General features: G+C 39.7%; 1 protein-coding gene across 7 annotated transcripts in view; it reads right to left on the reverse strand.

Annotated features, from left to right (window-relative positions):
- Positions 1-27,154, reverse strand: part of PHF8 (PHD finger protein 8) — a 128,097-nt gene that overhangs the window by 73,052 nt on the left and 27,891 nt on the right. For all 7 annotated transcript variants that reach the window (XM_055122172.1, XM_055122173.1, XM_004606476.2 and 4 more), the window contains exons 3-10: positions 20,905-20,990; positions 20,399-20,507; positions 15,882-16,042; positions 15,126-15,267; positions 13,269-13,455; positions 9,606-9,768; positions 1,011-1,098; positions 340-446 (exon numbers count right to left, since the gene is read on the reverse strand). In XM_055122172.1, the coding sequence (XP_054978147.1) occupies positions 340-446; positions 1,011-1,098; positions 9,606-9,768; positions 13,269-13,455; positions 15,126-15,267; positions 15,882-16,042; positions 20,399-20,507; positions 20,905-20,990 (1,043 nt within the window). The remainder of the gene's footprint in view (positions 1-339; positions 447-1,010; positions 1,099-9,605; positions 9,769-13,268; positions 13,456-15,125; positions 15,268-15,881; positions 16,043-20,398; positions 20,508-20,904; positions 20,991-27,154) is intronic.

Below are 27,154 nucleotides of genomic sequence, written 5' to 3' on the forward strand. Positions count from 1 at the left end.
TTTCACTGTGATAAATAATCTCTGTCACTTTTGCTAAATAAATTCATTAAAATCCATGCTCTATGTTACATTACATTTTTAGTAAAAGGTCAATCTCAAAAGATCATGTTATTCCATTTTATAGAAGTTTTGAAGTGATAAAATTATAAGAAAGAAAAATAGATGAATGATTTTCAGAAATTATTAATAGTGCAGGGAAAGAGAGGGAATAAGATTGTAAAAGGGTCACTTTGGGGTTATGGAGTAGTATTATAATTTGACTTAGGAGATAGTCTCATGAACACACACATATACACACATGAATAGGACAAAAAAGACAGTTGGAAAATGATACTATACCTCGAAAGATGTCCAGGATGTGCTTTCCCACATACCAACAAATGGTCTCAAAGTTGGGGAATTTAAAGAGGTCTGCTGTGCTCAGCCGCTTCTCAATCTCATAGGCTCTGAAGGAATTAGACACAGTAATAACAATAACAAGGGTCCTGTTAACTGAACACCTAACTAGACATCAAGTATTGTTTTGGAAGCTTTCTATCCATTACATATACTCTATATCATTACATCCCATTGCTCATCGATTTGTTCGAGCGGGCACCAGTAACATCTCTCATTGAGAGACTTATTGTTACTGGTTTTGGCATATCCAGTACGCACGGGTAGCTTGCCAGGTTCTGCCTCGCGGGCTCGATACTCTCGGTAGCTTGCCGGGCTCTCCAAGAGGGGCAGAGAAATCGAACTCGGGTCGGCCGCGTGAAAGGCGAACACCCAACCACTGTGCTATTGCTCCAGCCCATATACTCTGTAAAATCCTACTTTATGGGGTAGGAAACTTGAGCTCAAATGGTACTGAGAATGAAGTATTTATCCTAAGACTGAACCAATATCCCTTCAATTCTGGTCATCTTGCATCTTGTATAATGCACTCCTCATTACAGGGGACAACCCAAGGACTATAGCAGACGAGAATGGTCAACTCAGGATCAGATCACTGAAGTTTTAAGACTCACTTGAGCTGCATTTCAATGTTAAGGCTGTGTAGGAAATTCCCTCCAAATGCAAGGCAGTCAACAGGCGTCAGTACAGCATGGATCCATCCTGCAGGGTAACAAGATAAAAACGTAGTTGACACAGAGCCTTTCTGCTCTGTGTACCTCCACTGCCTGCTCAACGCATACTCAACTGCTTCATGCAGCAAGCCTGGCAGTGACTCAAAACATCCCGTTCCTCTACTATTCTAACAGCTATCCTGGCCAAGTCTATCATCATTATAACTTCAAGTTGGACCAACATACCGGGTTAAGAAACTCCTATTTTGGGGCTGGAGTGACAGTACAGTGGGTAGGGCATTTGCCTTGTACATGGCTGACAGGGGTTCAGTCCCCGGTATCCCATATGGTCCCCAAACACTGCCAGGAGTAATTCCTGAGTGCAGAGCCAGGAGCAACTAGAAACTCCTGTTTCTTAAGCCAGAGTAGATAGTACAGCAGGTATGGCATTTGTCTTGCACATGGCCAACCTGGGTTCGATCCCATATGGTCCCCCAAGCCCCATTAGGAGTGATTCCTGGTGGAGAGCCAGGAGTAACCCCTGAGCACTGATGGATATGACCCAAAAAAGACAAAAGAAAAAAAAACTCCTCTATCTTGGGCCAGAGCAATACCACAGTGGATAGGGCACTTCCCTTTGTACAAGGCCAATCCAAGTTCGATCCCTAGCATACCATATGGTCCCCTGAGCCCTTCCAGGAGTGATTCCTGAGTTCAGAGCCTGGAGTATCCTCAGAGCATCACTGGGTGCCCAAAACCAAACAAAAAAATTCCTACTTCTGTTTTCTCACTTTAAAATCTCTCTGTTGGACTCACAAATGAATCTTGGAACTGAGCAGCTCACTGCAGGGATGGCTCTAGACCATGTGCTGGGCTGATTACACAGGGGCACCTCAGATGGGAGCAGGCGTTCTCTCTCTCTGCCTGCAACAGATGAACCCCAACAGCTCCAAGCCTCCAGAAAAAAATTGCCGCCACTCTCATGGCAGATCTTCACAGACTTGTCCTGGGCCCTCCAACAAAGAGACTAAATCCGCTGAAAATCCCAGTATGTGGGACCAGTAACTGAAAACACCAGGCCTCATGGGTCATTCCTTCCCATCTCCCCAACCATACGGGGTTCTGACTGTCTTGCCAACGAACTGCCTCTGGGTGCCATTCAAGCACATTAACGGCCATGATCCTGAAATTCACAAATGAATCTTGGAACTGAGCAGCTCACTGCAGAGATGGCTCTGGACTCCACTTATTCAAATTTTTATAATCGTAGGAGCACACAACCGCAAAAGCAGCCACGTGATATCTCACACTATTTTTCTTTTTTTTTTTTGCTTTTTTGTTGAATCACTGTGAGATGGACCCTTACAGACATCTTATACTATTTATAACAAGCAATACAAAATAAATTATCTAGCATCTGCCTGTGGAGCAGGCTACAGTGGTGGTGGGAAACTTTGAAATAATGGTAGTGGGAAAGCGTAATGGTTATGGGACTGGTGTTGATATATTGAATATAATCAATTATTATGAACTGTAGCACTGTAGCACTGTTGTCCCATTGTTCATTGGTTTGCTGGATTGGGCACCAGTAACGTCTCAATTGTGAGACCTGTTGTTACTGTTTTCTGGCATATCAAATATGCCACGGGTAGCTTGCCAGGCTCTGCTGTGCAGGCGGGCTACTCTTAGTAGCTTGCCAGGCTCTCCGAGAGGGATGGAGGAATCGAACCCGGGTCAGCTGCATGCAAGGCAAATGCCCTACCCGCTGTGCTATCGCTCCAGTCCTACTATTAAGAACAACTTTTGAAAATAAAAATTTAAAATTAAAATAATAATAATAAAATCTCTGTTGCCTTAAATGTTTCCTCTCGTCTCTAAAAATAGCTCCTCTTGCTAGAATTATTCCTAACTCACCTTGGATAAAACAAAGAGATTTGTGTTAGATAAACCTCTGCAAAAATGCTGCCCTTTTCTAGAGGAATACTGATTTCACAGGGTCAGTGATGAAATATCTATCTAGCTGGAACTCAAATACTCCCTTCTGTCTCTTTCTGGGACCTTTTGATATTTCTTTATTCCTGGTTTCGGAGGCATAGCCAGCTGTGCTCAGGGATCACCCCTAGCTAGGTTAAGGGGATGGTTAGGGTACAGTACAAGGGATCAAGCTTGAGTCAGCTATGTGCAAGGCAAGCCTTACCTGCTTTACTATCAAGTTCAAAATCTAGCCTAACCAAACCACTGCTATGTCTCTGGTCCCTTGATTTTTCTTCTTAAGTCTCATGCTCAGAGCATCTTCTCCATTCATTCACATATATTACAAGTACTTAGTTCAGATTCCTCATCATCTCTCACATTATGAGCAATTAGAAACTCTTTTGTTATAAACATTCAATTTATATCAGTTCTCATAGTGCTGTCCAGGGAACTGTGAGCTCTCTGAAATTCTTTCAGAGGATGTACAAAGTAAAATTATGTTCACAGTACTACTAAAATGTTAATTGTTTTTTTTTTCCCTTACTGTCTCATGAGTATGTATTGTTTTCCAGAGGGTATATGATATGTGAGTACAACATACAGATGCAGATTTAAAAATTCAGTCATTTAACCCATATATTTAAATATTTACCAAGAAGAGCTAATGTCACTCACATCATTAAATCTTCTCAGTTTGAAAATTGCTATTTTTCATAGAAAACTGCTAAAGAGCCCCAGGGATAGCTCAGTGGCAAAGTGCCTGTCTTGCAAGGATAAGGCCATGATTCCTGGCACTACCCTACATGCACTGAGCACAATTCCAGCAGTACTGCCATTTGGGAACTCAAGCATAACAAAGTATATAATCTCTGGTGTACTTAAGAATGAGAACTACAGCAAGCACCACAACTAAACTGTGTATCAACAAAAGCATTCAAACCAAAGCAAGCACCACAACTGGAGTGTATGAATATCACAACCATGTGTGTGACCCCCTGGAAAGCATTGCAACCAAAATGTGTGTGAGCACCAAAACCAAGAAGTGCAAACCATGGGACATACATGTTGAAGCACCATATGAAGCATGTGACTATCACAACTAAGTTCAAGTGTACAAACACCACAATCAAGTGGCTAGGTATAGCAATGAAGTGTGTGTGATCTCTGGTCATCAAAACAACAAAAACAAAAAAAAGGGGAGGGAAGGGAAATAAATTTTTGTTATTTATGTTAAGATATATTAGGTTTATTTTTATTTCTCACTAAATATTTAAATTTTTCTCAGTACTAATTTATAAATATTAATAAATATAAACCACATAAAAACCAAATAAAAAGCTATCTCTAGGGTAAGTTTAGCCTGCCTTCTTTTTCTGCTACCAGTATTTAAACTTTAGGATCCAATATCCATAAACTTCTTCACATAGTCGTGATGTGCTTATACTTCTCCCTCTAAATTGTCTTTTATATCTTTTCTTGATTTTCCAGATCGGAGTTCAATCTCCAGTGGTACATATGGTTCCCAAAACCCTGACAAGAATAATCACTGAGCACAGAGCCATTAGTTAGCCCTGAGCGCAGCTGGATATGGCACACAAAACAAAAAAATAATAATAATAAAGGAATTAACTTTGAATTTTACTTCAATTATATAAAAGTTAATTTGAAGAGTCATTTACAGATGCTATCAAAGAAGGAAAGGCTGGGGGATGGAGCAATAGCACAGTGGGTAGGACGTTTGCCTTGCACGTGGCCAAACCAGGTTCGAATCCCAGCATCACATATGGTCCCCCGAGCACTGCCAGGAGTAATTCCTGAGTGCAGAGCCAGGAGTAACCCCTGTGCATCGCTGGGTGTGACCCAAAAAGCAAAAAAGGAAAAAAAAAGGAAAGACTGTTTATACTGATATGCAAAATGATAAAGTTTTACAAACTCCATATAATTCAGTTCAAAAGAATGAATTGTTTGCAATTATTTCTCTTTTACGAGATTATTCTAAACCAGTTAATATTATAACCAATTCTCAACATGGAGCCTGGACTCTTAATTATGTACTTACTATTGCTTTGTCTTTGAGTGACTCTGATCTTATTTCTTTATTTAAACATTTACAGCAAGTTTTGAGAGACCGTAAACATCCTTTACATACTACTCATATTCGAGCTCATGCCAATCTCCCGGATCCTTTAGCTCACGCCAATGACCGAGCTGATAAGTTGGTTGCTTTGGTAATAAATGCTGATAAGTCTCATGCTTTGCATCACCAGAACACCCATGCATTGAAAACTAGATACGCCCTTACTTGGAGGCAAGCTAGAGACATTTATTTGGTAAGTAATTTCAGCAGGATCATTCCCTATTAATTGTCAGAGATAATACAGTGGATAGGGAGCTTGCCTTGCATAAGCTGACCCAGACTCAATCTCCAGCACTTCATATGGTCCTCTAAGAACTACCAGGACTTAGATGATTGGAGGGATCGCCTGGGGTGGGAGATGTGTGCTGAAAGTAAAGAACCAAATATGATGGCCTCTCAGTATCTGTATTACAAACCATAATGCCCAAAAGTAGAGAGAGAGTAAAAAGGAAATTGTCTGTCATAGAGGCAGGGAGTGGGGTGGAGTGGGGTGGTGGGAGGGATACTAGGGACATTGGTGGTGGAAATGTACACTGGTGGAGGGATGGGATCATTGTATGACTGAAACTCAATCATGGAAGTTTTGTAACAATTATCACGGTGATTCACTAAAAAATATTTTTTAAAAATGGAGAAAAAAGAACCACCAGGAACAATCCCTGGGCAAAAAATCAGAAATAAGCCCTGAGCACTGGGTATGGCCCTAAAACAAAATAAAAATTAACTTAAAGTGATGAAAGACCTGAATGTAAGAATAAAAACTAGAAAAACTCTTATAAAATATATAAATATCCATGCTCTTGAATTAGTCAATAGTCTTTTAGATATGATACTAAAAACCAAGCAAAAAAAATAAAGTGAGTGAGAGTGGTAATGAACCGGGTAGGGTTTTTGCCTTGCTACAGAAGACACTAGCTTGATCTCTGGCATCCCAGGTGATCTTCTGAGATCTGTCAGGAGTGATTCCTAAGCACAGAGCCAGAAGTAAGCTCTGATCACTCTGGGTATATCCCAAAAAACAGAAGAAAATGAATTGAACATCAAAATCCATAATATTTACATTTCATAGGACACTTTCAAAAGAGTATATTGATAACTCCCACAAATAGAAATATATTTGTAAATCATTAAACTGGATAAAAGATAATTTTGATAATAATAAAAATAGATAAAGATTTCTTACAATTTAAAAATATTAAAAATTACCCAATTAAAAAAAATGAAAAACATTTTAAACAGACATTTTTCCAAGAGTGATATATAGATGTTTAATAAGCACATGGAAAGATGCTCATCAACAATAGTCATTAGGGAAACACAAATTAAAATGTCAATAGTACTTTTTTATACCAACTAGAATGGCTAACAATAATAAAGACAGATTAGAACCAGTGTTGGGGAAGATATGGAAAACTGAGACCTTTATAAACTGGTGGAAATGTAAAATGGTGCAGCTGATTTAGGACAATATAGCAAGCTCTTTGGAAGTTAAATGTGACTCAGCAATTCCTCTACTAAGCAAACTGCCAAGAAAAATGAAAAAAAAAAAACTAAAGGGCCATAGAGATAGCTCAGTAGGCCAGAAAACATGTCTTGCATGCAGGAATTCCACGTTTGATTCCCAACATCACATATGGTGCCTCAAGCTCCTCCAGGAGTGACCTTTGATCACTGAGTATAGAGCTGATAATAGTCCCTGAGGACCACTGGATGTGGTCCAAAAGTAAAAAAAAAATATTCACATACAATAAGCTATGCATGAATATTTATAGCATTATGAATAGCCAAAAAGTGGAAACCTCAAATATCTATAAATGTAGAATAGATAAATAAAATATAGTACATCCATATAAAAACAATTCATCTTTCAAAAAGCAATTGTTATGACAAATGCTGTAACCCTGAATAGTTCTTCTATTTGCTTTTGGAGGGGCAACACCTGGCTGTGCTCAGGGCTTACTTCTAGCTCAGGGATCACTCCTGGGAACCATATGCGGTCTCAGAGATTAAACCTGATTTAGCTGTGAGCAAAGCACACTCTCTATCCCCTGTACTATCAACTCTGGCCCTGAATAATCTTTAACATATTCTCACTAAAAGAAGTCAGACACCAAAAATAAATTAGATATTGTATGATCCAATTTAGGGCTGGAGCGATACCACAGCTGTTGGGCATTCGCCTTTCACGTGGCCGACCCAAATTCGATTCTTCCGCCCCTCTCGAAGAGCCCGGCAAGCTACCGAGCATATCGAGCCCGCGCAGCAGAGCCTGGCAAGCTACCCGTGCGTATTGGATATAGCAAACACAGTAACAATAAGTCTCTCAATGAGACATTACTGGTGCCCACTCAAACAAATCGATGAGCAACAGGATGACAGTGACAGTGATGATCCAATTAATATGAAATATTCAGAACAGGTAAATTTCAAATATAACAAAAAAATATAAGTGGTTGACAGGGGCTAAAAAATGAGGTCTGAAGAATGATTGCTAATAGGTGCAGGGTTTCATTATGAAGCAATTCAAATTTTCTAGTAGGGGGCTGAAAAGATAGTACAGCAGCTAAGGCAATTGAACCCAACCTGGGTTTGAATCCTGGCACCCTATATTGTCCCCCAAGCCCCACCAGGAGTGATCCTTGAGTATAGAAACAAGAGTAAGCCCTGAGCACCACTGAGTGTGACTCAAAATAATTTTCTTTCTAAAACAAATTTTTAAAAAAATTTCTTTCTGGTCATTTCATATCAAATATAGCATAAAATTGTTTTTTTAAAATAACTACATGCTTTACTTTGATTACATATTATAGCATATAAATTACACCTAAACTTCTAACAGAACACTTTTAAGTAAATATTAAAATATTTAACATATCAGAAGACATCTCAAGACTGGAAAAAGGAGAAAAAATAAACACAAATCAGGTTAAGAAATTAATGAAACTGAAAATGGAAAAAGAGAAAATCAATAAAACAAACAGCTTTTCTGGTAAAGATAACCTTTCAGTAGCAGTACTGCAAACCACAGTGCCTAAAAAGGGAAAAGGGAAAAAAAAAGGGAGAGAAGGAAAATGTCTGCCACAGAGGCAGGCCAGGGAATGGAGGATGGAAGGGAAATTGGGGACATTGGTGATGGGAAATGTACATTGGTGAAAGAATGGGTGTTAGAACATAGTATAATTAAAACTCAATCATAAACAACTTTGTAAATGTATATCTCATGGTGATTCAATAAAAAAGTAAAAGTTTGAAGAAAACAAACATTCATCAAAAGACTGACAAAGAATGAAAGAGAACAAGCCTAACAAATATTAGGAATGAAAGAGAGAATATCACTCGAGACATCAAAATGATGAAAAGAACATACTATGAGCAAGTCTATAACAACTGAGAGAAAAGTGAATCAATTCCTTAAAATACACAAACTACCACAATTTATCCAGTTTGAATAGATTAAAATTTAAGGAAAATGAATGCTAATTAAAAATTTTCCCCCCCAAAGAAAGTTTCAGGTCTATATGATTGGACTAAAGAATTCTATTAAACATTTTGAGAAAGTTTAAGATTAATTCTGAAGTGAAGGAATTAAGAAATCAAGGAAAAACTAAATAAACATAAAGAAATGCTATTTTCATTAAAGACCCATAGTAAAGACTCATGGTAAAGATCATTTAAGAACATAGTGAAGATAACCAACTTTCCCTAAAGAAGACAGCTAGGAGAAATTTTTCATACAAACACACACACACACACTCTCAAATCCCATGCCACACCTATAAATCAATGATTCCGGAGGCAATGCTTAAGAACACATTGTTTAAGGAAAAAACCTCCACCCCAACCCCAGACTATAATAATTTACAGCCTACAATATCAGCCTTCCAGTCATTGTCCCTAAACTCTAGGGTCTAAGAACCTTGTTCTTTATCAACCAAGTCAATATTAGTCCATTGCAAAGGAGTCCATCAACTTCTCTCTGGAATTCCCCACCTGAAATCTTACAAAGAAACTATGTTGCCATGACGTGAATTTTCTTTTTTGGGGGGGTGGTTAGCTGGGGGGAAACCCAGCAGTGCTCATGGCTTACTCCTGACTCTGTGCTCAGGGATCACTCCTGGCAAGCTCGTATGACTATATGAGGTGCTGGGCATCGAACCCGGGTCAGCTGTGTGAAAGGGCAAATGCCCTATCTGCCTGTATAATCACTCCAGTCCCCATGATGTGAATTTTTTTAATTAAAGAGCCATGATTTACAAAGTTACTGATTTTTAGTTGAGTTTTAGGCATACAATGATTCTTGAAGACCAATTCTGAACCTTCAGTTGATATGACAGGGATAGCCTACATAATCAATACATTTAAGGGTAAGGGTTAGATCTGATGCTGCAAGTTCCCTTCCTTCTCTCACTCTCCATCAATCCTCCCAAAAGGGCCCAAGAAAAGACCTGTAGGAATGAAAAGTGTTTGTCCTTGTTTCACAGAACACTTGTAGCACTTGTCCACCTGGTCCCCAAAGAACATCTCATTCTGATTAGAGGAACTGCTCCAGCACTCAAAGAGGGTCAGGTTGGCATTTGTTGGGCGGATCAGGTAAAAGATCTTCTCCCCCTGAAAACAAACAAAAAACATTAAGTGCCAAAAATGTCTAGTTTCCAGCTAAGTCCTCCGGGAGATCTCCAAAAGGCTACTCTTTCCCCATGCTTCAAAACCATGCAGTATGTCAAAATTATTTCCCCAAAGCATAGAATCATTTTTATTCGGATTTAGAAAACATCCAAAGATCAATCTGAACTCTGCATTATGAGATTGACAAAAATAGTTTGAAAGGGCATTTAAAATGTAATTATTTAAATTAGGACAAATAATGCAAACGAATGAAATGTACAAAGCATTTTTAAAGTAATGCCAAAAATCAAAATTATCTTTATAGAGGAGTATATCAATACTATCGATCCTAGGGCAACTTAAGGCCACATTACTGTTAAGAAAATTGAAACTGCCTTTAAATGCCACTTACAGAAAGTGTTATTCTCACACCTGAAATCAAGCTAATAAAAGTGTAAAACTTTAGTAATCACCCAAGAACTTCTAGGTGATTATATGTTAGGTGATTATCTGTTTGAAGAGTATTTTATTTCCTAATTAAGTTTTGCCTGGATAATCATCAGATAGTATTTTGACAGGAAAAAAAAACATTAGCATAAAAATATCTCCAAACCACAGCTTGATTATTTCAATATTTCATTATAAATTATAATGCAGAAAAGTAACAACAATGCAATTATCACAAGTGGAGAAGTTATCACAATGCACAAGTGGAGAAATTTTATACAGTAGGTAATAGTTCTATACAGTAGGTAACAGTAGTATATCAATGTTTATTTCCTAATTTTGATAACTGTACCATGATTATCAAAGAGAATGACCTTGTTTTAAAGAAATACAAACTGGGGCTAGAGCGATAGCACAGCGGGTAGGGCGTCTGTCTGCCTTGCATGCGGCCAACCCAGGTTCGAATCCCAGCATCCCATATGCTCCCCTGAGCACCGCCAGGGGTAATTCCTGAGTGCATGAGCCAGGAGTGACCCCTGTGCATCACCGGGTGTGGCCCCCCCAAAAAAAAGCTAAATAAATAAAAACTGGATAGTGGCCAGAGCAGCCTTCTAAGGGGTTCAAATCCCAGCATCCCATATGGTCTCCTGAGCACCGCCAGGGGTATTTCTGAATGCAGAGCCAGAAATGACCCCTGTGCGTCGCCAGGTGTGACCCAAAAAGCAAAGAAAAACAAAAAACTATAGCTAAACCTATCTATAACATATACACTATTTACCAAAAAAATATCATCTAAAAGGACACTTAACACAAAATCTGCAACTACTCGAATGTTTCAGAAAAAAAATATGTAAAAGCATTCTATGATATTTGCTTTAGGAACAAAAAATATAATAAAATGGTAACATTTAGGGAATCTATGTGAAGGAAGAACAAAAATTGTCACTATTATTTGTGAAATTTTTCTATAAAAAAGAAGTTATTTGAAACAGGAGCTGGGAACATTGCTCAAAGGGCTAGAGTACATGCCTGGCTTGCTCAAGACCCTACATTCAACCACCAGCACTAGATGGCTTCCCAAGCATCTCATGTGTAGCCCTGGTAACCCCAACAATCTTGGAAACTCCCCAAAATATAAATTAAAAATTGAAGTCTAAAATTTGCATAATAGTCGCCGCCCACAAACGGCCTCTCTGGCTCCTGATCAAGTTGCTTAACAGCCATGATCCCAGAGACTCAGAAACACATCTCGGAACCCAGCGGCTTTTGGCAGAAATGCGTCCAGACTCCGCATTAGGTTTTCAGCCCTGGGCCACCCCAGGTGGGAAAAGGTGCCAATCCACTGCCTTTTTCCCCTGGTGACTCAGGGGCCGCCATCTTCCAGAGGCCAATGGACAGACAGGTTTGGGCCCGCAGTGACCAGGCACACGGGGCCTCACAGGATGGGGATGGGGCTGGCCGTTTCCTCCCCCACCCCAACGAGACCCCGAGTCGCTGCCCACAAATGGCCTCTCTGGCTCCTGATGGAGTTGCCATGATTCCAGAGACTCAGAAACAAATCATGGAACCCAGTGGCTTTGGGCAGAAATCCCTCCAGATTTAATTATTAAAATTTCAGAATTCTCAAACATCATATGCTATTCATAATCAGCAATAGAAAACAAAGTGTCTAATGTTGCCTTTTCGGCAGATCTAAGTTGGGGTAAAGTTTCAAATAACAATGGTGGGTCCGGTGTCGAAATATTGAATGTAATCAAAGTAGAGAGAGAGTAATGTGGAAATCATCTGCCACAAAGGTAGGGGGAGGGTTTGGGAGGGGAGTATACTGGAGTTCTTGGTGGTGGAAAAGGTGCACTGGTGAAGGGATGGGTGTTTCATCATTGTATGACCTAAAAGCTTTGTAACTACTCTCATGATGATTCAATAAAAAAATTAATTTGCATAATAACAGGGTTAGAGAGAGAGCAGAACAGGTAGGACATTTGTCTTGCATGCAGCCAACCTAGGTTCAATCCCCAGCATTCCATTCGGTCCCCTGAGCACCACCAGGAGTAATTCCTGAGTGCAGAGTCACGAGTAACTCTTGTACATTGCCAGGTATGGCCCAAAAACAAAATAAAATAAATCTGCATAACAGCACTTTTGTTTAAATGTACTTCATGATAAACCAACAGAAACAACTAGTTCACGATTTGCAAGCATTTGGAAAAAAGCTGCATCCAGAATTTCTTGCTCTTTCCTTGGAATTTCTAATAACCAAGTAGTATGAACAATGATGGATCTCAAAATTACTTAAGAAAACTTTTCCAGTCATCAAAAATCCTCCAGGGGCTGGAGCAATAGCATAGCAGGTAGGGCATTTGTCTTGCACATGGCTGACCTGGGTTCGATTCCCAGTATCCCATATGGTCCCCTGAGCACCACCAGGAGTAATTACTGAGTGCAAAGCCAGGAGTAAGCCCTGTGCATTGACGGGTGTGACCAAAAAAAGCAAAAAAACTATCCTCCAAATGGAGCCAAATAGTACAGCAGTTAAGAAGCTTGATATTGCATGTGGCTAGCCAGGTTTCGATCACTGGGGGTCTCATGACTTGCCAGGAATGATCCCTGAGCACAGAGCCAGGAATAAGGCCTGAGCACAACCAGATGTAGCCCAAAAGTAAAATACTTCTCATATATACGCTCTATACTGATGTGGTACCTATGTGACTCATAAAACTATACATTCAAAATAGATTTTATATTCTAGTACTGATTTTTCAATAAAGCTGAGGTGAGGGAAAGTAATGTTACCAGGCATTTCTGCAGTAAATATGGACATATGAGTATAGGTTGATTCAATTAAAAAGATAACAGCAAGGTAAGACTTTAGGTATCTGTTGTTACTACTTTTTAAAATGTTAAGCATGAAAATTTTAGAGACACATTACATGGCATAACCAGTAAAGAGTAAATATACAGAAATGTCACCCAGACAATTTGGGAGGCGGGCTTCAATCACCCATTTTGTGCTGTGATAAATAGGAAGTCTCAATTTCTGCTGTCTCTATTCTTACCTTGAGCACATGGTACCACACAGAGGTGCCACCAAAGTCAATGTGAAAGTCCGTATAGCTATCTCGCACACTCATGAGACAGTACTTCTGTACATTGGGCCTCTCAAAAACACAGTCCTCCGGCCACAAGTTCTCCACCCATGAAAGCTTACGAACAATCTTGGGTGTCTCCACAAGATTAGAAAGCCTAGGAAGAAAGTACCATAGAGCAGGTATCAGTTAATTGGAACTTGAAAGTTGAAACATGAATAAAATGTGCTCCCCCATTTCAGTGAGAGTCAGATAAGACAAAGAATAACTTATGCCCATAGAATCCCCAAAGGCACATAAAGTATTTATTTCTGTAAGTCTAGTCAGCATCCTCATTCTTCTCATATCCAGAAGTCCCAGTCAGGTTCTAACTCCACAGCCTCCTCCACTTGAAGGTGATTATTCCCCCCATAATTGCTCATATTCCCTGTGCACTGGTGAAGGGATGGGTGTTTGAGCATTGTATAACTGAGACTTTAACCTGAACGCTTTGTAACTTTCCACATGGTGAATTAATAAAAGAATTAAAAAAAATTGCTCATATTCCCTATTACCCATAACACTGGTTTATAATAGTATATATTCTCTCCACATCATTGTCTTCCATATGAGGAAACTTTAGAGAAATCTATCAGGGTTCAGTTCCAGGTGAAGAAGTGTTTCTTCAAAATATACCTGGTTCTTTTTACACTATATAAAACTATAAACATAGTGCATTACACTCTGTTCTGGCCTTCAGATAATTCAGTAAAGTTCTTTTCTACCACGTATCTGCACATGTATGACTATAAATGCATTTTGTGTGCAGAGATATCCCATATATGTCCTACAAAAAAGATATATCAATCAAATATATCCTATTTTCTCACCTTTGTTTTTCCATAAAAATTCCAATGTTCTCATTTCTCTCTCTGCATCTTTATAAGCTATTTCAAGTAGTCTATCAAGGGCCCAGAAAGCTGGTATGGCAAGCAGGGTACTTGCTTTGCATGTGGCCAACTTAGGCTTGAACCCCAACATCCTGGTCCCCAGAGCCCCTGGAGTTATTTCTGTGCTGAGATTTAGGATTTACCCCTGAGCACCACCAGATGTGGCCCAAAATCCCCCACAAAAGTCTCTCAAGATGAAATGAGTATATATAAACAATAGTTTTGAACATCCTCTGTTTAACAGTGCATGATGAAATAATATCAAAGACAAGGTAGCATAAACAGTGAAATGTCAGAAAGAGCAAAACAAATCTTAAATGATCTTACTCATATGTGTTCATAAAGAAATAAGATAATGTCCAATGAAAACACACCATTATACTTTGACAAATTCAGTTCCCAAAATGAGGTTATGGGAAGTGTGTGTGGGGGGAATAAGTATATATATACTTATATGTATATGTACATACATATATATAAAATGAAAAAAGATGGGAATCCTGCTATTTGCAGAGACATGGGTATATAGAGAGAGTATTATGCTTAGTGAAGTTAAGTCAGAGAAAAACACAAAGTAAGTCGGTAAGGAGAAAGACAATGATTTCACTCATGTGGAATATAGAATTATCAATTAGGCGAACTAAAGCAGAAATAAATTTTTATACTATAAGTGGTTACTAGAAGGAAAGGAGAAAGGGAATGAGTCAAAATCAGGACAAACAGAACATATTACGGTGAAGAACAGAATTGTACTTTTAGTGGTGAACTTAATGTAGTATAATCACATTTTAATTTTCAATGATACACACTTGAAACTTACATAACACTAAAATGTACTACTACTCCAAATTAAAGAAAAAGATATATCATGCTTTTTAGTTACTGCTGACCCTCCTACCTGGTATCAGAGAATTCCAAACTAATGACATTGAGAATTTTTTCCCTCTTTCCGCTGTAATAGTATTTAACAAAATCACCAAGCTTCATCTTGCAGTCAGCCTGACGGGTCACATCAATCACATCAATTTCTTTGTCAGAACCTAAAGTAAAAGGATAGAAAGGTTCTGTACCAGGAAGTCTCAGAAACAGAGAAAGACTCACTAGTACCTACGAAGGACTTAATATTCAAATTTTCTGTCCTCAGACACAGTATTTGTATGTGCATGTTTCGGAGCTGGGAGTAGGAATTCCTCACAATCTACTTAGAACAATGTGCCCAATTCAGGTTTCTCACCTGGATTTACAGCATATTCTAGATGAATTTTTTCCCAGGTTAAAAAATTGGGCCTAGGGCTGGAGCAATAGTACAGTAGGTACTATTGCCTTGCACACAACCAACCTAGGTTTGATTTCTGGCATCCCATATGATCCCCTGAGCACCATCAGGAGCAACCCTTAAGTGCAGAGACAGGAGTAACTCCTGAACACTGCCAGATGTGGCCCAAAAAACAAAACAAAACAAAAAATAGGGCTCAGCCTGAGGTTTTGTGGTCTCTTAGAAAGAAAAGGCCAGGATATTGATTCTAGTTTTGCCAAAGAGTGACCTCAGATTCACAAGTGACAAGAAAGAAAATGGGAAAAGTAGATTGGAAGGGAAGAATCACAGGTGTCAAGGGAATAAACAATGTCACAATTAAGATTTAGTGGTACTTACCAACATAGTGTTCCACATCCCTCACAGTAAATGATGGTGAGGGCAGTGTCATGCCCAACCCATCCTTCTTCAAAACTAGGATAGGCACACTGAAGCTATTTTCTTCGAGAAATTCCACAGTCAGTTGACTTCCAGTGGGCTTCAAAATCACTTCATCTGAGCTGTGGGCCACATGAGACAAAGCCTGAGCCTCAAAGCCCTGTCCAATGAAAGTCTCACTGGATTCAGACACTTACCCAAAGGGGTGGGGTCTTCCAGAGGGAACTTAATATGGTTGACAATTAATGGAATAAACCACAATTGCCAGGGAAGAAATGGCCTTTCCAAGCGCAAGGACCAGGTCACTAGCAGAAGTAAAGAACTAAACCTAGAGCTAAGACTATTAATGGGCGTTCCTCTCTGAATGAAAAAGGAAGAAATTAATCAATAGCTTGCCCAAGAAGAAAAGATATATCTAAAAGTTTAGCTCATTTACTGTAACCACGATCAGTATTACTCCATTTAAAACTTTGGCAACTAAAGAGAAAAGGTTAGGGGCAGGAGAGATAGTAAGCGGGTAAGGCACTTGCCTTGTATGTGGCTGACCCATTTGATCTCTGGTACCCTATTTAGTCCCCCAAACCTTGCCAGGAATGATCCCTGAGTACAGAGGAGTAAATCCTGAGCATCACAGGGTATGACCCAAAAAGCCAAAAGACAAAAAAATTAAAAAATTAGAACCACTTACTTGATATGCAACTCAGTTAACTAGAAAATGAGTTAAAATAAACCATGCTGGAGAGCTAGGATGCATGGTAAGTACATACCTTGTGTTCAAGTCTCAGTACTGCAAAACTCAAAATTAATTATCTTAAAAAATCATGCTAAGGGGGCTGGAGTGATAGCACAGCGGGTAGGGCGTTTGCCTTGCACGCGGCCGACCCGGGTTCAAATCCCAGCATCCCATATGGTCCCCTGAGCACCGCCAGGAGTAATTCCTGAGTGCAGAGCCAGGAGTAACCCCTGTGCATCGCCAGGTGTGACCCAAAAACCAAAAAAAAAATCATGCTAAGTGGTGGGAGAAGTACACTGGTGAAGGAATGGGTGTAGGAACATTGTATAACTAAAACTGTGTTTCTCACAGTGATACACATGATTTTTAAAATCATGCAAAAGCACAGCTATGACAAGTTGTGTTGGGACAAACATCTGGGAAAAAATAAGCTCAATATCAGTCTCACTCTATATAACTCTAGACATCTCAAATATTAAACTGGAAAAATTAAAGTCACAGAGCAGTAGACACAGCACGAGAGAGACAAGGCCCAGTTGTTATTTAAAATGGTAATTCAGCTATATGAAATACAAAAATTTTGCATGAAAAGCTATTATAAAACAGAAAGAAACAGTAACCCAATAGAAAAATTATCAAAGGGTAAAGGAGATCAAAGCATCTATGGAGGGGCTGGAGCGATAGCACAGAGGGTAGGGCATTTGCCTTGCACGTGGCTGACCCAGGTTCTATTCCCAGCATCCCATATGGTCCCCTGAGCACCGCCAGGAGTAATTCCTGAGTGCAGAACCTGGAGTGACCCCTGTGCATTGCCGGGTGTGATCCAAAAAGCAAAAAAAAAGCATCTATAGAGTGTATGCTTCACATGCAGATTTTATTCCCAACACTGCATGGACCCTGAGCACTGATAGGAGCCACTCCTAAGCACCAAGTCAGGAGTATCCCCTACGTTCTGCTGGTGAGGCTCAAACCCCAAATTCAAAAGAAAATTTGTCAAACAATATAAGCAGTTAACAGAAAAAGAATAAAGATAACTTTAAACTGCTTAATATATAAAAGAAATATATGTGGAAACAATATTTCATGTTTTGTTTTATCAGAAAGGCAAAATAACTTTGATAGTAGGGGTTTTTTAGCACCTCACATATTGTCTAATGGAAGTATAAAATGTATGGCCACTTTGAAAATAATTTGTTTTTTTTGTGTGCTGGGGCTTGGGGCAATACTCAGTAGCTACACATGGCTCTGTGCTCACTGGACCACATATATTAACAGGGATTAAACTAAGGATAGCCACACAGGAAGCAAGTATCTTAACCCCTGTACCAGTTCTCTGGCCCCTGGAAAAATATTCGGAATATTTATAAATACTCTTCAAATGGTTTAGATGAATGTGCTTTAAGTACATACTTTCTGACTAGCAGTTTCACTTTTAGTGAGTAAATCTACACATAAACTCACCCCCATAAATAAAAACTAGAAGTATAGGTCCAGATAGATAGTACAGAGGTTAAGGTGTTTTCTTTGAACACAGCCAACCTGAGTTCAGTCCCCAGCATTATTTATATATGGTCCCCTGACCAATAGCCAGTATTGACCCGAGTAAAGACCAAGCCCTGAGTACCACCCAATGTAGCCCCAAAACAAAAACCAAAAAGCCCAAAGAAGCAAACAAAAAACTTAGAAAATACTCATCGCAGCACTTTTTTTCTAATAGCAAAGTAGAGCCAACTTAAAGAGAGAACTGATTCAATAAATTATATATTCATACAGTGGAACACTAATCGGCCATGAAAAAAGAATGAAGATCATCTGAATGTAGTGTTACAGATTTGGGTTTTAAAAGACAAAATAATGGGGAGGGAGGGTAAAGCAAAACAGGGACCAGAGTGATAGCATAGGGGTTGAGGCCTTGCAAGAGGCCAACCCTAGTTCTAACTTCAGCACCACTGCTAGGAGTTATCCCTGAGCACAGAATAAGAGCAAGCACTGAGTACCACTGGGTGAAAACAAGAACAAATATATGTTTACGTAAGACAGAACAATATAGTGCTTTAGTGTTTTTTGCAAATATATAGCACTGAACCACCAGCGAAGTGTCACCAGGAGTGGCCCCTAGGCCCTCTGAGCATAACTTGTTAAGAAACCCCCAATAATAATAATAAATAATAATAATAATAATAATAAATTTAAAAGATGAACACTCATACAATGCACACATGTTTATATGTAAAAATATATATTTCTGGGGCCTGAGAGATGGTACAGGGGTTAACAAACTTCTCTTACATGAGGCTATTGGTCTGCTGAACAATAAAAGTGACCTCTGAGCATTGACACAGGAGTAACTCCAGAGCATGTCCAGGTATGGCCCAAGCCCCTAACGCCCTCAAAAACAAACTATCTCTGAAAATTTGCCAAGAAATCAGTTGACTTTGGACGAGGGAGAGTACTGTGGGTGGGATGCTTGCCTTACATGTAGCCAACCCAAGTTCCACCCCGGCACCACATATGGTCCCCAAGCACCAACAGGAGTAATCCCTGAGTGCAGAGCCAGGAGTATACCCTGAGCACAGCTAGGTGTTGCCCAAAAACCAAAAAGAAGAGGAAGAAATTTGTTGACTTTGGAGAAGGGATTTAAGGAATCTAAGCTAGAATGGAGACTCACTGCTTTTCAATAAACAAAATTAAAAATGCTACACTGAATTAACATAATTCTAAATAACATCTCAATCACAAGAAAATTAAAATGGATCAAATAAATTTAAAACTTCATTTCTAATTGGACAGTCAGGCGGAGCCTCACAGGATGGGGGTGGAGCCAGCCCTAGTCCTCCCCCGCCCCAACGAGACTCCAAGTTGCCACCCACAAATGGTCCCTCTGGCTACTGATCAAGCTGCTTGATGGCCATTATCCCAGACAAGAGAATCTCGGAACCCAGCTGCTTTGGGCAGAAATCCCTCCAGATTTAATTATTAAAATTTCAGAATTCCAAAACATCATATGCCATTCATAATCAGCAATGAAAACAAAGTGTCTAATGTTGCCTTTTCGGCAGGTCTGAGTGTTGGGGGAAAATCCCAAATAATAACGGTGGGTCTGGTGTCCAAATACTGAATGTAATCAAAGTAGAGAGAGAGTAATGTGGAAATCATCTGCCACACACGTAGAGGGAGGGTGTGGGGTGGGGGGTAGACTGGGATTTCTGATGGTGGAAAATGTGCACTGGTGAAGAGATGGGTGTTTCATCATTGTATGACCGAGACTTAAACCCGAAAGCTTTGTAACTGTTCTCACGGTGATTCAATAAATAATTTTTTTTAAAAACTTCATTTCTAGTAAATGCATTACAAAATTTATTTGTAATTTAAGTAAATTTTTGAATTTAATTTTTTTTAAATTTGATTGCTAAACATGAACAATCTAATTTTTTCTATAAGAAAATTAAACTTATCTTTAAGACTCCTGGTTCTAATATTTCTTGGATACAAACAAATAAACTTTACTTACTAATGGAGGGACCATGTAACTGCTTTCCACTGCCAATCAACCAAAAGTTTCTATTACAAGTAGTCTTTAATGTACTCTGTATATCAAATGAAACTATCAACATTTCTCAGAAACTGATTATATCAAGGCACTTTGTCCCCAGGGAAGAGACCTAAGAGTTTTCCTGCTGACACTCGCAGATATGTGCTTCCATAAGCCATGGTATTCACCTGCCTTAAGGATAAGCATCCTCACCTGTCAAAATTCCTACTTCGGAGTTCTCGAATGAATGTAGGGCTCCCAGTCTTCACTACCTTCCCCTTGTGTGCATCATGCCCTTTTGAAGTGACACGGCGTTTTTTCACTAAGCCGGGGGGAGGAGGGGAAAAAGATTATGAATCAGAACAGCCATGAGCAATGAATGGGTCACAGAGCAAAAACCTCAGCAACTCTTTCTTTTGATTCAATCTAACAACCTTTTAGAGCATCTAGAATTAATGAGGCCCTTGCTGTTCCAGGAAAGTTTCTAACAGGAAATAGCACTTTTTCTGTGAAAATCCTAGGAAAGGAGAGAGGTGAAGCCATGCACTTCTGCCCTCGCAATCATTCAGCTGTTAGACTTAGGAGCCTTCACTGTTTTTTCAGTGTACCAAGAAAGATAATTATGAAGCACTCAGACAAAAGGCAATTTCCTGTCCAAACTTCCTTTTTCTGTCTTTCCTCTTGACCACCTTCCTTTAGAAACCCAAATCTCTACTTACTAATGGAGGGCCCATGTAACACCTCACAGTTAGGGCAGTGGTAGAGATCAATGTCAGCAGCCTTCTCTTCTTCAACACCAACACAACTAGAAAAGAGAAAACCAACAAAAGTTTATGGAAATTTTCTCACAAGGCCTAGAAGTGTGTTGTCCAGAACATATAACTATTTACATTTAAAGTAAAAAGTTTAAATGCAGTTCCTCCAACACACCAACTACATTTTAAGAGCTCAATAGTCACATGTGGCTAGAGGTTACCATACTGGAAAGATTATCAAACAACCAAATGAAGTTCTATTGAACCACACTGTTATAATTATGACAGTTAAAAATGTACATATATGGGACAGAGACATAGTACACAAGTTGATGCACTCGCTATACATGCAGCTGTCCCAGGTTTAAATACATAGCACCACAGATGGTCTCCTGAGCACCACGAGGAATGATCCCTGAGCACAGAGCCAGCACAGAGTTAGCGATGGTCCCAAAATTCAAAAGAAGTACAAACAAAGTTTTACTAAGACTCAGAATGGCCTGAGATGGTAACATAGGTCTTTCCTAGTTTCCTTTCCCCTAAGAAGTAATAAGAACCTCTCATGATCAAGAGAACTCACAGTAATCATATATGAGGAAAAGGCTGAAGCATTCTGCACCAGCGACTGAGAAAGCCTGCATCTGAAAAGTAACAAGAACAGCTGCATTCTGCTGACAACAAAGCTCCTGACACAAGTTAAACACAGAACCACAATCAGTCTCCCCTGAATCTACAGTTTCTCTAATGGGAGGAAAGCTCAAAGGGTAATTATCCAGCATCTCCAGCATTGTGGGTAATTTCCTGGGAGCCTCCATTCCAGTTTCACCATATAGAAATTACAAAGGAATTGTGGAATTCCTGTAGAGGAATTTGTGGGCCATGACCACAAGAATTCTAATTGTGATCTAGAATGAGGGAGCAGCATTTGCACCAACCAGGTCTTAGATCTTGGTAGACTGAGTTTCTATCTACAGTACTCAAGTAGCAATCCCAATCTTTGCTTATTCGCAGTGCCAAGTCTATAGCAGTCTGACCAGAGAACTTGGTGTGGTACAGAGCCTATGTACTTCAGTCTTAAAAGAACTTTGCTATTCCTGCAACCTGGTCTGTCCCCATCCAATGATGACATCTGAAACATAGCCCAACCCATGAGTGAGTGTAGCTCCTAGCCCCCGTCACCAGATAGCCAGAACACCCAGAAACTGTTACTACCCAACAATATTTGAGCAGAGAGATTATGACAAGGCAGATCTGATCATCTGCAAAGCAAAGTCAGTGCCCTCTTTAGCAAGGGAATTTAAGAGTTGAATTGGCTTGAGTTAAGATCACAAACATAAGAACTTGCTCTGATGCTCCATCTGGGCAAGTAAAGTAAATCCTGTCCATTACTGAATATAGCCTCCAGTCCACCTGATCAGGTAGTCTAAACAAAGCAGAGCCAGAAGGAAACACTAAGCACAACAAGATATAACCCAAAAAAACAACAAAAAAGATACCCAACCAAATGGGAGATGGTAATTGTACACAATACCTTAGATAAAGGACTAATATCCAAAGTATACAGCTCATTCATTGTAGGTCATCTTATTGGTAAGAAAGAAAGAAACCTTAAAAAAATGAGCAACAGCAATGGAAAACAAATTATCAAATGCTTCCTTTCCAGCAGGTCTGACTTTGGGGAGAGAAACTCCAAACAATAATAGCGAGTTTTTTGTTGAAATATTGAATGTAATCAAAGTAAAGAGAAAGTAAAGTGAAATTTATCAGCTACACAAGCGGGGTGGAGGGCTGGGGGGGTTGGGGGGAGGTTTACTGTGGTTCTTGGTGGTGGAATATGTGCACTGGTGAAGGGATGGGTATTTGAGCATTGTGTAACTGAGACTTGAGCCTGAAAGCTTTGTAACTTTCCACATGGTGATTCAATTAAAAAATAAAAATAAAAATAAAGAAACGAGCAAAATGGGCTGGAGCAATAATACAGACAGTAGGGTGCTTGCCTTGCACGTGGCCAACCCAGGTTCGATCCCTGGCATCTATATGGTTCCCAATACACAGCCAGGAGTAATTCCTGACGGCAGAGCTATGAGTAACCTCTAAGCACTGCCAGGTGTGGCCCAAAAAGAAAAGAAAATTGAGAAGTTCACAGACACTATAAACACAATATTTCCATTGCAAGAATTGATGCTGTACTATCTGGAGTGCACCAATACAGTTAAAGGCAATATGACAAAAATGAGGAAGATACTGAGAAAATCACGGAGCCTAATGAAAACAATATTCTTTGAATGCTTCTGTGAATCTTCAAGCACATTTAATTTCTTAACTAAATCTTGATGCTTTGGGTCTGTTTTCACCCACTTCAGGGAAGTCACTTCCCATCTCAGGGCCCTCTTCAGCTATGACTCCTCCTTACCCACAGTTTGAGCATTCAGAAATAGAAACTATTCACTTGTTAATTCTAGCCCTTATCTGTTGACACCTCTATCAGAAAACAGGGGCAACACATTCTGCAAATTTCTTGCTTTGCAGGAACTTCTATTATGATTGCTCCAGCACCAGATGGTAAAGCGAGGATGATGATTGTAACTGGGCCACTAGAGATTCAGTTTAAGGCTTTGGAAAAATTAAGTAAAGAAAAGTTTTTTGTCCTAAAGAAGAGGTGAAACTTGAAACTCATATCAGAGTGCTGTCCCTTGCCACTGACAGAGTTAATAGAAAAGGAGGCAAAATGATAAATGAGCTCCAGAATTTGTCAAGTGCAGAAGTTGTCGTCCCTTGTGATAAAAATGATCAAGTGGTTGTCAAAACGACTAGTCACTTTTATGCTTGCCAGGTAGCCCAGAGAAAAATTAAGGAAACACTGACTCAGGTGAAGCAGCACCAATAGCAGAAAGCTCTGCAAAGTGGACCACTTCAGTCAAAATGGAAGTAAATGCTCAGGAAATAGCCCATGACAGAGGCAGATGCCAAACCAAAGATAGATCATCAGATGGATGCTGAACTTCTATTCAAACTCACATGCACATGTTTTACCTAGCCAATTATATCTGAGAACCAGGCAACTTTCAAACTACTGTCTGTGAGAATGTATCCTTCATGTTCTCTAAAATGAACGATACCCAGATTTTAAAAAAATAGAGGAGGGGGTTGGGAAAGAAAAGCTCTGTATTTCTCCTTTACTGTATTCTCAGTATAACAAAAATTCTAATTTTTCTTATACTCACTTCTAGTGCCAGAAATAAGTTTAATAATGTATTGGCTAAATTTATCAAATAAAAATTTGCTCCTAAACCAGTTATTAAATTTGGATCAGAATTATTGCAGAACTTGAAACCACAACACCTAATCAGAGAGAGAGAACAAAAGGGAATTCCCTGCCACAGTGGCAGGGTGGGGTGGGGGGAGACGGGTCTGGGGAGGGAGGGAGGGATGTTGGGTTTACGGGTGGTGGAGAATGGGCACTGGTGAAGGGATGGGTTATTGAACTTTGTATGGGGGAAGCATGAGCACAAAGATGTATGGATCTGTAACTGTACCCTCACGATGACTCTCTAATTAAAAATAAACTAATAAAAAAAAAAGAATTATTGCAGAACTTGTATTAAACTGTCACAGTAAAACTGTTCTCAGTAGTAATCTAATATTAACAGGGATAACATAAGGGAAGTGCTGAACAGTGTTGGTAGGGGTATTAGATGTGCATTTTTACTCAACTACTTCAAGGTATTCACTAATATGACAAAAGGCAAAGTTGTTTTGTTTTCTGAAAATTTTAAATAATTTATAAATATAAAAGTACAACTTTTTTTTTAAAAAAAAGAAAATTTAACCAGCTTAACAGGCAAATAACAGAAAATAACTTCTGGCAGGTGACAGTAAAGATTTAAAACTAATTTCATATTTTTGAAGCTTTTGAAACAGCAATTAGTTTGAAAACCCAACAACTGTTCAGTGGTGTGGAGCAGTGCCTATATATGGAGAGCAGCACTGTAGCACTGTAATCTCGTTGTTCATCGATTTGCTCGAGCGAGCACTAGTAACGTCTCCATTGTGAGACTTGTTACTGTTTTTGGCATATCGAATACGCCACGGGTAGCTTGCCAGGTTCTGCCGTGCAGGCAGGATACTCTCGGTAGCTTGCCGGGCTCTCCGAGAGGGACAGAGGAATCGCTCCCAGGTCGGCTGTGTGCAAGGCAAATGCCCTACCCACTGAGCAATCGTGCCAGTCCATGGAGACCAGCAATAACATTAATTTTTTTGCAGGAAAAGTGTTTGATGGTACTAACAGGGCAAAGTAGTTGCAGGAGGTTTGTGAATGGATAGCTATTAAATGGCTTAATGAGACCAGTTTTTGTTTGACTATGTTGCTGGACACATACATGCTTTCTGCTTTTGACAACCACTACCAAAGAAATTACACTGATGAAGGGATGCAGCCCCTGTGAACTTCAAACTGACTTGCAAAAGAAAGCAAGCATCAGCCTGTCTTACAGAATGCTTAGTTTGTCAGTGCACTTCAGACCACTTGTTCTGTGCTTTTAGCAGACTCCAGAATAACTGCTTTGTGAAGACCAATGAGGCAGTCAGATGGTGTGACCATCTTCAAAGCAACTCAAGGCTAACTTTTCATGTGTGAGGCAGTGCCACAAGCCTCACAAAAAGCTACTCAAAGATTTTTAAATCATAATAAATCAAGAAAAATAAATGCACCACCCCAAAGTTACATAAAATAGAAAAGGATTTCTCTGTGAAAGGATGTTTGAAGATGAGTCAAATGGCAGAAGAATATAAGAAAAGAATTTTGAAATTTAATTTGAATGGCTGTGGTAAGAACTACTCTGATGCTGACCTCATCTACCCATCACTTATCTTGATGGCAAAGTCTGGCTTCTACAATTATGTGGGTGTGGGTGGTCTCCAAAGCAACAATGCTCTCAAAATTGTATTGCTTTTGTTATAAAATTATCATAGTCACTGTTACTGGCATATATAATAACCCTTTAAAAATTATTTGCCTCAGCTGTTAGAAAGGATGAAGTCATGAACTTTGCATATAAGTGGATCAACATGGAAAGTATCATGCTAAGTGAAATGAGCCAGAAAGAGAGGGACAGACATAGAAAGACTGCACTCATTCATGGAATATAGAACAACAGAGTAGGAGACTAATACCTAAGAACAGTAGTATATAATACCAGGAGATTGGTTCCATAGCTTGGAAGCTGGCCTCACAGGCTGCGGGGAAAGTCATCCCAGATAGAGTGGGGAATACCAAGTAATATGTGATTGGAGATCCTGTGCGGGAAGGGAGAAGTGTGCTGAAAGTAGACTAGAGACTGAACAGGATGACCACTCAATACTCCTATTTGGAACCACAACACCCAAAAGGAAAGAGAGATATCAAATTGGAATGGCCCGCTACAGAGGCGGGGTGGGGTGGGGGGGATGGGACTGGGGGGGTGGGAGGGATACTGGGTTCATGGGTGGTAGAGAATGGACACTGGTGGAGGGATGGGCTCTCAAACATTACATGAGGTAAACACAAGCACGAAAATGTGTGAATCTCTGGTTGAACTCTACAAGAAGAAAACATCCAACCCCATCAAAAAATGGGGCAAAGAAATGAACAGAAACTTTACCAAGGAAGAGATACGAATGGCCAAAAGGCACATGAAAAAGTGCTCTACATCACTAGTCGTCAGAGAGATGCAGATCAAAACAACCATGAGATACCACCTCACACCACAGAGACTAGCACACATCCAAAAGAACAAAAGCAACCGCTGTTGGAGAGGATGTGGGGAGAAAGGGACCCTTCTACACTGCTGGTGGGAATGCCGGCTAGTTCAGCCCTTTTGGAAAACAGTATGGACGATTCTCAAAAAACTTGAGGTTGAGCTCCCATTTGACCCAGCAATACCACTGCTGGGAATATATCCCAGAAAAGCCAAAAAGTATAGTCGAAGTGACATATGCACTTATATGTTCACCGCAGCACTGTTTACAATAGCCAGAATCTGGAAAAAACCCGAGTGCCCTAGAACAGATGACTGGTTGAAGAAACTCTGGTACATCTATACAATGGAATACTATGCAGCTGTTAGAAAAAATGAGGTCATGACGTTTGCATATAAGTGGATCAACATGGAAAGTATCATGCTAAGTGAAATGAGTCAGAAAGAGAGAGACAGACATAGAAAGATTGCACTCATCT

This window comes from Sorex araneus, chromosome X (genome assembly GCF_027595985.1).
Source record: "Sorex araneus isolate mSorAra2 chromosome X, mSorAra2.pri, whole genome shotgun sequence".
NCBI classification, from domain to species: domain Eukaryota; kingdom Metazoa; phylum Chordata; class Mammalia; order Eulipotyphla; family Soricidae; genus Sorex; species Sorex araneus.